Source organism: Nothobranchius furzeri, chromosome 12 (genome assembly GCF_043380555.1).
Source record: "Nothobranchius furzeri strain GRZ-AD chromosome 12, NfurGRZ-RIMD1, whole genome shotgun sequence".
NCBI classification, from domain to species: Eukaryota; Metazoa; Chordata; class Actinopteri; order Cyprinodontiformes; family Nothobranchiidae; genus Nothobranchius; species Nothobranchius furzeri.
In genome coordinates, this window is record NC_091752.1 from 67,786,803 (window position 1) to 67,799,268 (window position 12,466).

The 12,466-nt window shown below is 46.1% G+C and overlaps 1 protein-coding gene across 2 annotated transcripts in view; it reads right to left on the reverse strand.

The window, feature by feature from the left end:
- Window positions 1-12,466, reverse strand: part of usp43b (ubiquitin specific peptidase 43b) — a 111,767-nt gene that overhangs the window by 45,030 nt on the left and 54,271 nt on the right. For both annotated transcript variants that reach the window (XM_015945252.3, XM_054750748.2), the window contains exon 4: window positions 262-354. In XM_015945252.3, the coding sequence (XP_015800738.3) occupies window positions 262-354 (93 nt within the window). The remainder of the gene's footprint in view (window positions 1-261; window positions 355-12,466) is intronic.

The window sequence follows — 12,466 nt, forward strand, 5'->3', positions numbered from 1 at the left end:
TTCTGATGACCTGAAAATCAAGTCAAAAGACACTCAACATTAAAGACATTCACAGATTTTAATACTCATTCACTTTGATTCTGATGCAGAAGTTGCAGGCGTCCATGTGGGTTCCAGGGTCGTCGTTTGAAGTGATCCCTTATGTAAGCTGGTACAACTGACCCAGACCATCACACTACCACCACTGTGTCTGACTGTTGCTATGGCGATGGTTTACTGCAATGCACTCCTTATAAGTAATTGTAAATGGGTCGAGCTCACCTGGTCTGCCGTAGAGGGATGGGTAGTGAGATGCAGAGGAAGGGATCGAAGGTGTTGCTCTGTTTGAGGCAGTGCGGACACGTCAGGGAGGACCTAAGGAAACAAAAGAAGGTGACTAGTTTAGTGAGATAAGTCGTGCTGCTCTGACACATAAATCTAAACGAGTCCTGAAACGTTCCAGCTGCGGTCGGGAGGAACGCCGAAGCCTAATGGCAGAGAACATGTCTTCTACCCAGGTGCCTTGATCTGATTGTGAGACAGGAGGGGATGAGTGATAGCCTGGCAAGCCAGACTAAATAAATGTATTATTCAGTCTGGCAACGCTCCACTGACGGATCTCGGTTGTGGGGCGGGCTCTACCGTTGTCTTTCAAATGATCTCCGCATGCTACTGGACAATGAATGTGACATACTCACCGCAACAGCCATCGGTAAATGAGGCGGCCCGCAGTTGAAGAAGGAGAAAACACATCATTTTTTCTAAAAAAAACAAGCTCTTAAATACATCTATCTGCTCCTGATTCTTATGAAGCCCAAGTTCTAATAGTCTAACATTGATGTAAAAGCTGTTTCAAACGAGCTGTCGCCATCTTGTTTCACTCTGTTGCATCATCCCACCCACCAGGCATATAGAGTGACCTGATTGGCCCACAAAGCGGATAAAGCTCTGATTTGTTCACTAAGCAGATAGAGCACTATGATTGGCCCACCATCATGGACCAATCACAGCTTTTTATGTGTTTGAAACCCCTCTAGAGAGCTGTGATTGGCTAGCCAGAATGCTTTTAGGGGCTGCAGAGGTTCCAGTGGAGCGTTGCTAGACCAAACTTTGCGAAGCAAGAATTTGGTCTAGTTCACTCGGCTAGATGAGTGATGCAACTGGTGAAAATGAGCGGGATGGAGGGCGGGGGCAGAATTAGTACTCCAACCCTCCTGGGGGTGAATCGCGCCAATAAAGACTGAAGAGGTTTCCATCTTGCTGCGTCACTTTCAGCGCGAAAAGCAGAACTTCCTGCAGTCATCATCATTCTTCCTTTACATCTGAATGCAGAGAAACGAATGAAAGTAGCAGCAGCGTTGATTCTCTCCTCTCCATCAAACCCTGCCCACTCACACGGGTTAATTCTCCCAACGACGAGGTAAACCGATAGAAGCGCTCGTCCGGTGCTCCAACCTGATCTGGATGGTGTTCTACGAAATGAGCTCCTTTTTTAAAATGTCTTGTTTCTCTTGTTATTTGGTAAAAACAATCTCCAGCAACGCATAAACAGTACTTGTTTACAAGTACAGTGAGTTAATTTTCCTTGCAGATTTTTAAACTATAAATAAAATAAATGTCAAATGTTATTGAGGTGCCATGACACCACACTGCATCAGCATTCATAGGCTGACTTGTGGTTATGATCATTTGATTTGCCTTTTCTTTAGGAAACCGTCTTGGATAACTTTTTACATCTGAACGAGTTTAAGCTGGAGGCTCTTTTATTTGTTCCTCTCTCTCCCACTGCTGTTAGTCCTGTCCTGCCACCCCGTTTTCGTAGCAGTGAAGCCAACCATCACTAACCTGGGGGTGGGTTTGGACCCCGAGCTGCGGATGGACTCTCACATTAGCCAGGTGGTTAGATCCTGCTTTTTATATTTTCCCCAGCTATTAAAGATGAAGTCCATCCTGACTAGATGTGACCTGCACACAGTGATCCATGCATTTGTGATCTCTCGCTTGGATTATGCGAAGTCCCCTTTTTATGGATCCACATCTTCCTTGGTTGCGCGCCTACAGCTGGTGCAGAATGCGGCGGCCCGCCTTTTGACGCACACCGGACGGAGGGAGCGCATTACTCCTGTTCTGGCCCAGCTGCACTGGCTCCCAGTGCATTACCTCATCCAGTTTAAAATTTTACTTCTTGTTTTTAAGTCGTCGTCGTCGTCTTCCTCCACTTATCCGAGTCCGGGTCGCGGGGGCAGCATCCCAACTAGGGAGCTCCAGGCCATCCTCTCCCCAGCCACCTCCACCAGCTCCTCCGGCAGGACCCCAAGGTGTTCCCGGACCAGATTGGAGATGTAACCTCTGCAACGTGTCCTGGGTTGACCCGGGGGCCTCCTGCCGGCAGGACATGCCTGAAACACCTTCCCAGGGAGGTGTCCAGGAGGCATCCTGACCAGATGCTCAAACCACCTCAACTGACTCCTTTTGATCCGGGGGAGCAGCGGTTCTACTCCGAGTCCCTCCCGAATGTCCGAGCTCCTCACCCTATCTTTAAGGCTGAGCCCGGCCACCCTACGGAGGAAACTCATTTCGGCCGCTTGTATCTGTAATCTCGTTCTTTCGGTCATTACCCAAAGCTCATGACCATAGGTGAGGATTGGGACGTAGATCGACCGGTAAATCGAGAGCCTGGCTTTCTGGCTCAGCTCCCTCTTCATCACGACAGATCGGCTCAGCGTCTGCATCACTGCAGACGCCGAACCAATCCGCCTGTGGATCTCCCGATCCCTCCTACCCTCACTCGTGAACAAGACCCCGAGATACTTAAACTTCTCCACTTGAGGTAGGACCTCTCTCCCGACTCGGAGTTGGCGAGCCACTCTTTTCCGGTGGAGAACCATGGTCTCAGATTTGGAGGTGCTGATCCTCATGGCTTCCGGTGCACTACCTCACTACGTTGTTAGTAAGTCACTCTATCTTTATGCGCCTCTCTACTTGACTCAGCTGGTTCAGCCCTACGTACCTAGTCGAATTCTTCGGTCAGCAGACCACCGCCTGTTACAGGTCCCAAGTGTTCGGGTGAGGACGCGAGGAGAACAAGCGTTCTCAATCTGTGCGCCTCGTCTCTGGAACCAACTCCCTCTAGCAGTGAGAATGGCCCCCTCTGTTTTTAAATCACGCCTGAAGGCTAATTTTTATTCCGTGCCTTTTACTTCAGCCTAGTTAGCATTTTACCATGTTTTTGTTTGATTTTTATTGTTTTTATAGTAGTTACTGGACTACTTTTATTACTTCATCCCGTGTGTTGATTTTTATGCTCTTTTACTGTGCAGCACTTTGGTTGACCTCAGCCGCGTAGAAATGTGCTTTATAAATAAAATAGAATGGAAATGCACATAAAACATATCACTGTGGGATTATTGTTAAATCTTGTAGTGTAGATATAATTTCAGGCCGCACAGTGGTGCAGCTAGGAGCGCCGTACGGTCGTAGGTTTAAACTCTGGCTGCAGCCTTTCAGCAGGGACGAAAAGGATTAATGGGCTTGACACACGAGGAGGCGACATTGCCTCTCCATTCATTTTCAACAAGACGTGCGTGACAAAGACATAATCACGAGTCTCCCTCCTGCTAAGCAACACACGAAAAACGTGCACGTGAAATTTTACACTCCTGAGCATGTCGTGCACAGGCGAGCCCTCGAAGCAATCCCAGAAAGTAGAGAAAATTTCAACTTTTCATCGCTGTCGCAAATCAGCGGCGGTTTCATTGACTGACCAATGAGCAGACAGGGTGATCTCCGGGCAAACATGAAGGAAAAGGAAATTACTTGTCGGATTTCCCAGAGCTTCACGACGTTTCTACAAAAGAAAACGAGGTCTTCACAAACTGGCAGCAGCATGGGAAACAGTTGGTGCCAGAATTATTACATCAGGTGAGTTACGTTTATCCAGTGCAATAGCCATCCTCAATGAAAAACAACGGAGGACTCGCTATTCGCCCTGGAACAGAGCACGTCGCACGTCGCTTCCCATGTGCCAGGTTATCAAAACGATATCGATGAGTTTCGCTGATCGGGGTCGTTTGTTGCCTCATGTGTGTCGAGCCCATTACACCAAACAGTTTTCAACGCTTTAAGGTATTCCTTCAAAAATGGGTTAAGGTGATTGTGTATATAAAGTTTATAGTCTTCACCCTGAACAGCGCTCTGCAGCCCTCTGCTGGCCATATACCACACTTAACAGGTTTATGGAGTGGGTAGGTGCTCTATAGGGAGCCCTTTACCTGCTTTATGGCTGTTAGCTGTTATGCTAGCAGTTAACTTTTTTAGTTCGCTGATCGATAATAAAAAGAAGAAGAAGAAGTTAGTTTTTTCTGTTGGCATCGTGGCAGAGCTTGGATGTAAAAGAAAGAGAGTAATGTCTTTGGAAGCGAAGCAGAGAGCTAAAACCAGAGTGAACATCAGTGCAGCCTAAGCTAGTCTAAGGGAGCTAATGGAGGCTACAAAATCATGGACTGATGGTGACCTGGCTTTGTTGCTACTGGACTAATAATAGTTTTTGTCCAACAGTGTGGATCGTTTTACTTTGTGGTTTGTTTTTGTATTAATTGGCTCATGATACCATTAGCTTGTTGCTAGCGCTAGCTACAGCAGGCTGCAGCAGGGTTGTTTCAACACATTCTCACTCCCTACGCATCAGAAACAAACGCTTGGTCAGCGACCCTACACGTCAGACCCCGACGTCGAAAGGGCCCTTTTTCGTCACAGCTGGACGTAAAGGGGATTTTCTGACTGCAAATCCAAATGCAGTGTAAAATAGACGCAATGGGATGTCCGCTGGCGCTGCAGCAAACCAGCACATTTCACCCCATCCGAACCTTAACCCTCCTGCTACTTCTAACGTTCCCGTCGCACCCCCTCCTAACGTTTCTTGCCTTGCTATTTGGAACCTCCCCCTCGCCTGGGCCCCAAGCCAACACATTCTCATCCCAAATGCATGGGACAGACTCATGGGACAGATGCGCTTGGTCACTGTGAGGGGAAGGTTTGTGGTTGCAAGAGGGTTAGAGTTCGGATGGGCTGAAATGTGCTGGTTGGGTGCAGCGCCATGTCATCTCGTCAATTTTACGTGGATTTGCTGTCGGAAAAACCCTTTTTCGGTTGTGATGATGAAGAGAGCTTTCGGCGTCGGGGTCTGACGTGGAGGGTCACTGACCAAGCGTTTGTTTCCGAGGCATTGGGAGTGAGAATGTGTTAGTTGTTTACGACAGTTGTAATTCCACTTTCAACCAGTAGGGCGAAGAAGCAGGAAACTACTCACTGTTGCTCTAAAATGGCGTTTTCTCAACTTCTTGAGTTTGATACACCAAGTGGGTGTTTATTCCAGACTCTAAATGATGGTGCCGCTCAGGTATGAACAACTTTTCAGGTAACTTAGCCTTAATTTTAGTCTGAAAATCGTTTTAGAACCTGATACATCAGAGGAATCAACAAGCTACCATGAGGTTTTATTCTCCATTTCCAACACTGTCATCATAGTTGATATAAATGAGAAACTATGGAATGTTTTGATGCACGACTCCATTTCTAGCACTGGAGACCATTGTGCTGAACATTAATATATAATGGACTTGAGGGGAACAAAGCCCAGCAGTAATAAAACACAGTGTCAGAATGTTGTAAGAATTGATGACCACAAAGAAAAATCATGTTTCTGACACGGTTGTAGACGCAGAGGGAATGGACGGTTGGTTGTAGAATTACACGTAGGGAGGCGAACAGTAAATTAATTTTGGGTCATTAAAACACTTTTCTTGTGAAGCATCAGGGTGTCGCACAGACGGGATGTGAGGGGGTAGAAAGATGAATCAGTAGTCGTTTTATAACTACATTTTAACCCTTTAAAACATCTTAAGAGTAGAAGAACGAGGAGCCTAAAGAAACCCAACTTCATCTTCACATCTGCAAAAAAATGGCTGAGTTGGAAAGTGTTTGCAGCTAAAGTTACCCGTGGAGATCAAAGAGATGCCACTTGAGATCGTGTGGTCAAAACCACGCAGGGCTGCTCTGTTGGAGGAGCTCACCTAATGGCGAGGAGGGTATGGAGGCTGGAAAGCCATCATTTGCACTGTTGGAGTGGGATGCAAGGACTTTGTCAAAGAGAAGAGGCTGAGAAGAGCAGCTTTTGGCTATGGTTGAGGAGGAAGGGTTGGAGTTGGGGGTCAAAAAACCCCTAAGGAATCATTAGGGAGGGGCACCAGGAGATGTACTAGGGCAGAAGGAGATAAACGATCGATAGCTGGTGGTCCTCAGCTGTTCACCTGCTTATTGCCCAGTGAGGTGGTTAAAGGAGCACACCTGTAATGCCAATGGCAAGGGTGCAACAAGCTAGCCTGGCAAGCCATCTTCTATAAATGTGAATATATAGTCTGGCCCCAACCCGCTGACGGCTCTCAGTCGTGGGCGGTTGTCTTTCGAACTGACTCCTCATGCCATTTGACAATGAACAACGTGACATACTCACCAGTACAGATAAATGAGAAAATCCACCATACTCTGTCACAGAAGACAGAAAAAAAGTCCATAACAGAATTAAGCACCTCTATCTGCTATCGACTCAAAGAAAAACCCAAGTCTAAATAGTCCAAAGTTAATGCCAAATCCGTTTCAAACGAGCCGTTCCCATCTTAGTTTCACTCAGTCACAGCAACACCCTGCCCACCAAACGGATAGAGCGCTGTGATTGGACCAGCACCAGTCCGACTGGGCTGTGGAGGGTCAAATGGAACGTGGCTAGACTGACATGCAGAGCTAAATTATTTTGCTTCAGCAACTGAGGGTCTAGATTTTACGCTAGTGACAGGCAGCAACGCGTCTGCGTTAGCTCCTAGTGTTGATAAGCTGTGGTGGCCATCTTGAATTGGACTGACTCCAAACGTGGTAGAAGTACATCCAGTGTTTCAATAAAATGGCACATTGCCCTCTAGTGTTTACCGAAAGTGACACCCAAACACCTCATTAACAGCAGCTGCCATGTTTTATTTGTTTATTTTTTGGGAACCAGAGTCTGATACTAACTAGTCCTAACTACTCCCATGATTACAATCATGGTTTATTTCAAACGTCATAAAACCAGTTAGGGCTGCACAGTGGAGCAGTGGTTAGTGCTGTTGAAGGTAGGTCCCAGGTTCAAACCCCAGTCTGGGATCTTCTTCTGCATGTTCTCCCTGTGCATGCGTGGGTTCTCCCTGGCTTGATCCCACGGTCAGGTTGACTCCCATGTTAAAAATGCCAACTTCACAGCAGAAAAAAACATGTTTACAGCCTGGTTAAAAACATTTTCAGGTCTAGTAGGTCTAGATTCACATCATGACAACTCTTGGGGTGGGGGGGGGGGGTGGGGGGGGGGGGGGGGGGATATGTAATTTATCTTTTTGTGAAGTCCTTTGCTGCTGCCAATCAAGGCCACCCAAAGTGCCAAACACTGAAAATGCACTAAAATCATAACTGAACATGAAGTAATAAGGCAGTCTAGAATAAATCAACTTATGCAAAGACTAAACTCAGATAAAAAGACAGGTAGACCTAAAAACACCTAAAGCGTAGCTGACAGCTAAAGCATAAACAAACTTGAAATGTTGTGACAGGGAGACAAATAGGACCGACGACCCTTCTGCATCTAACCAGAAGGTCAACACCGTTGTCGACTAAAGCCCGAGTCATGCTTCTCCGTCTGCGTCAGTGCGGAGACACGCAACGCCGTCCTTGCGTAGGGCAGCCACGTAAGTACGTACGGAGTCGAGCCCACTTTTTTAAACATCCGTCGGTCGAGGCGGAGAACGCAAATGATAAATGATAAATGACCCGCACTTGTATAGCGCCTCTCAGAGTAAGGACTACAAAGCGCTTTACACTACAGTGTATCATTCATCCATTTACACAGTCATTCACACACTGATGGTGATGAGCTACGATGTAGCCACAGCTGCCCTGGGGCGCACTGACAGAGGCAAGGCTGCCGAGCACAGGCGCCACCGGGCCCTCCGACCACCACCAGCAGGCAAGGTGGGTTAAGTGTCTTGCCCAAGGACACAACAGCAGAATTCTCTGTCCAGAGCCGGGATCAAACCTGGACAACCCGCTCAACCTGTTGAGCTACTGCTGCCCCCACGCAAGCTTGTGATTGGTTAGGGCGCCGCTGTTGTCTACACCGCCGGCATTGCGCCCTCAAAAACATAAAGAGAGCCGAGGATAACTAGCGGCAGACAGACAAGCTTGAAGAATACCTCACGAAAAACTCTAAAATATGAACGTTTCTTTCCCTCGTGACTGGAGGAGTGAAAAGATACGCAGCAGGCGTTTTATTTGTGGACAGAAATGACAGGGAACGTGGGTTTAGAGGTGGCGAGCACATGAAGAGGTGGAGGAGGATGAGAGAGAAATTTGTCTGTGTTAAAAAGTCTCTTATATACAAAAAACACAATATAAACACACTATCTTGGACCGGGTACATGACAGGATACCACAGAACAGCGCTACGCCCTCTGCTGACTGCAGGGGAACTGCTTTGCAACGCTCTCCAGGAGACTGAGAAGTATGAGGGCAAAATGTCTCTGTCAATCTGTGCATGTCTGTCCCTTGCGGAGCTGATGGAGAAGCATAAATCAGCCTTAAGAAATAGGATATTCACCTTAACAACAACAAAAATACGCAATATAGCACCCAGAGCACCACAAATGGTAAATTATTTTGTAACTCATCCATTTAGATGTAATTAAATATTGTATTTATGAATAATTAGGGGCGTGTTCTTTTGATTGACAGGTAGGAGATGAGCTGTCAGCGCTAGCGGCTAGCCTTCTGATTGCTCCAGCGAGGGCCTCAGCCTCAAGTTAGAAGAGTTACAGCCTTGAAGAGAGAGGGTAGCAGAGTCACTCAACCGTAGTTTTCTGGCTAAAAGCGCCCGCCAACCTCCACTAGTTAGTTCAGTTAGCCTAGTTAGCTACCTTCTTCAGTTAGCTTAGTAAGCTACCTCCTTCAATTAGCTTAGTTAGCTACTTCCTTCAGTTAGCTTAGTTAGCTACCTCCTTCATGCAGCTTGGTTAGCTACCTCCTTCAGTTAGCTTAGTTAGCTACCTCCTTCAGTTAGCTTAGTTAGCTACATCCTTTAGTTAGCCTAGTTAGCTACCTCCTTCAGTTAGCTTAGTTAGCTAACTCCTTCAGTTAGCTTAGCTACCCACCTCCATCGGTTAGCTACCTCCTTCAGTTAGCCTAGTTAGCTACCTCCTTCAGTAAGCCTAGTTAGCTACAGTACCTCCCTCAGTGAGCCTAGTTAGCTACCTCCTTCAGTTAGCTTAGTTAGTTACTTCCTTCATTTAGCTTAGTTACCTACCTCCTTCAGTTAGCCTAGTTAGTTACCTCATTCAGTAAGCCTAGTTAGCTACCTCCTTCAGTTAGCTTAGTTAGTTACCTCCTTCATTTAGCTTAGTTAGCTACCTTCTTCAGTTAGCTACCTCCTTTAGTTAGCTTAGTTAGCTACAGAGGGTTAGCTCAATTAGCTCAGAGTTTGATCGTTGTCAATCATCTGGCTCCACCCTCACAGCCTTGCACTGAGCTCCATTTTTTATTTTTTAAGGATTTACGAGATGTGTGCCGCAGCCAAGATGGCGGTGGTGGGAACCGCCATAGATATGTAAATAAACACTAGATGGCGAATGCAGGAGTAGAGGGCGTAGCTAAACGGCGGCCATCTTACCTCAGACAACAGACCCCTCCGCTCTCAATAGTAGCAGCTGAAAGGTGAGTGGTCAGCTTAAACAAAAACACCCTTAACTTTATGAAATATTAACAGATTTACAAGCGGTTTGCCTTATTACAAACCTTAGAACACATGGGCTTTGAGACAACATACTTGCACGTTGAAAGATCTATATAATATAATAATAGGCAATGTATACTTAAAGTTACTGTAGCTTACAATAAATGTGTTATCAATGAAAGATTAAATGCTTGGTGGAGTGAAATAAGAGAATTTTCTGGGCCAAACCCATCCTATTTCATAGACACATCTCTGGCGTTTATAACAAATCAAACATTTTGAAAATCGGTAGAAAATTGAGCAAGTTAGTTATTTAAATACATGCACCATACACCCCAATGACAAGAAAGGGGGCAGCTGTCTGAGGTAAGATGGCCGCCACGTTCCTATGTTTCATCCCATTGGCGAACAGCGGCGACGAGGCATCTAGTGTTTATATACATATCTATGGGAACCGCCCCCAGGGCCCACTCAGCTCTTCAGAAACCTGCAAGTTTGTCCATCTCATATACTCCACGTAAAACGCCCTCCTCCTCTGTCCCGGTGTGTTTTCTGTTTTTTGTCTTTTCTTTGGTTCACTAAGCAACACGAACCTTTAGTGACCTTTACACAAAGTTCTACCATGAGAAAGTCAGCTTGGATGAATTGTGCAGAATGTGTTTTTTCCTTACAGAAGGGCACCTGACAGACTTAGTGGGGGAGCAGATGGGGGAGTGAACTAAAGCTCTATTCAAGCAAGCCCAGTTGACACGGCTCTTAGTGGATCTCTCCCTCTTGGCAGAGCAGAATGGCTGCCCTACGGATGTCTTATTTTCGCCAGGAAACAGTGAGGGTAGCTGCACTCCATGCATACAAATCGCACTCAGATGCCACTAAAACATAGATGCGCCCTGTGCCGCTCTAAAACACCTAAAGAGAAAAGGAGCAAAGGAGGAGGTGATATTCTGGGGATGCTCTAATGGGGGAAGCGTGCAAATGTTGAGAGGTGCGTGTCTGAAATGCAGCTATGCTGAAGCGACTGTGGGCTGGATGACTGTCAGAGCCAGAGCCTGGACGGTCCCCAACACAATGCTAGTGTGCACTCATCAAGAGTCTATCTAAAACATTTTATTTGTTGTTTTACACAGATTTAAATGCTGTTAAAAACATAACTAGAATGTTTGTCTGACAAAGTTCACAACTTTAAAATAGATCAGAGTCCATTCATCAAGCTATTATAGATATTATAGATGATATATAGATAAGGGCTGCAGATGATAATGAGCTTCAAGCTAAATCTGGTACAATGCATCAAATTTTAATTTTTATGCTTAATATTATAAATGGTCCTTAAATAAACATAAACATAAATATCCCTGCGTGGCCAGGTTTTGTTTGCACAGCCTCCTCGGGAACGCGGATGGATCCGAGCACCTAGGCGCAGAAAAGTCTGTGGTGTCATTTAGCGCCTCAAGTTAGTAAACAAAAGTGGGCGTGACCTTTTCGAAACGTACAAAAAAAGTCAAGTTGACTCAACTTAAAATAATTTGCAACTTGCTGCCTTAATATTTTGATTATGGCTAGCAAATTATTGTAGGTAATTTCAACTTGGATTTGAGTGGAAATTAATTTGTAAGTCTGAATCAAAGGTTTGTAGAAGTTACTTGGATTTTTGTGGTTGATAGAACTAAAATATTAGTTGATCTGACTGAAAAAAGAAAATTCACTGAACTAAAGAAAATAAGCTATGCAAACTTTATCCCATTAGTTGAAGAAACTTACTAGTTTGTTGACATTACTCTAAATGATTTGCAAGCCTTACGCCGGGGACACACCGGCCGCCGAAGCGCCGCGAAACGGGGACCGCCTTTATTCGGCGCCCTTGTCTTGTCTTGGTCTATTCTATAGACCACATGGGCCGCCGAAGCGCCGCGCACAGGCGCTCCAGTCCGCGCCGTACCGCGATCGTTTCGGCATCTGCTCTATTTTTTTCGCGAGCCGCGGGTGAACCGCGTCAATTCTGGCAGGAAGTCAAACCTAGACATAAGAGGCAGGCCGGTAAATTTAACAAAATAAAGCATTTCAAAATAAAATTCCGCGATAGTCAAATGTGTTCGTAAACAGATACTGCATAATAACCACACACACACACACACACACACACACACACACACACACACACACACACACACACACACACATACACCCACACACACACACACACACACACACACAGAGCGAACTTGTGTGTGTGTGTGACCGCGTAAAGGGGGTGTGGTTTTGGGTGTCTTTCAACCCGAGCAAACAGGACAGAGAGGCAGAAAGTCGTGGGCCAGCTATTAACAACTGGTTCACATCGTAGGTTCACACACACATGTACAAACACACACACAAACAGCAAGGGGGAGGGGGGTGTAGAGGAAAAGAGCAGAGAAAAGGCGGAGAGGTTAAAAGAAAAACTTTGAGGTGCGCCTCGACCGGAGCGGAGAAACAAGCGTCTGGTCTGAACTGAGGAGCAGCGAGCAGCGGCTGAATTTCGTGAGCGCTTCGCCTCCCGGCGCTTCGGCGGCTGGTGTGTCCCCGGCGTTAATCAAATTTTTAAGGCAGCGAGGTTACAAACAATTTTAAGTTGAGTGAACTTGAAAATTTTTACAGTGTTTGTGTCACCAGACTACACCTATGATGTCACACGCAAGATCAAAA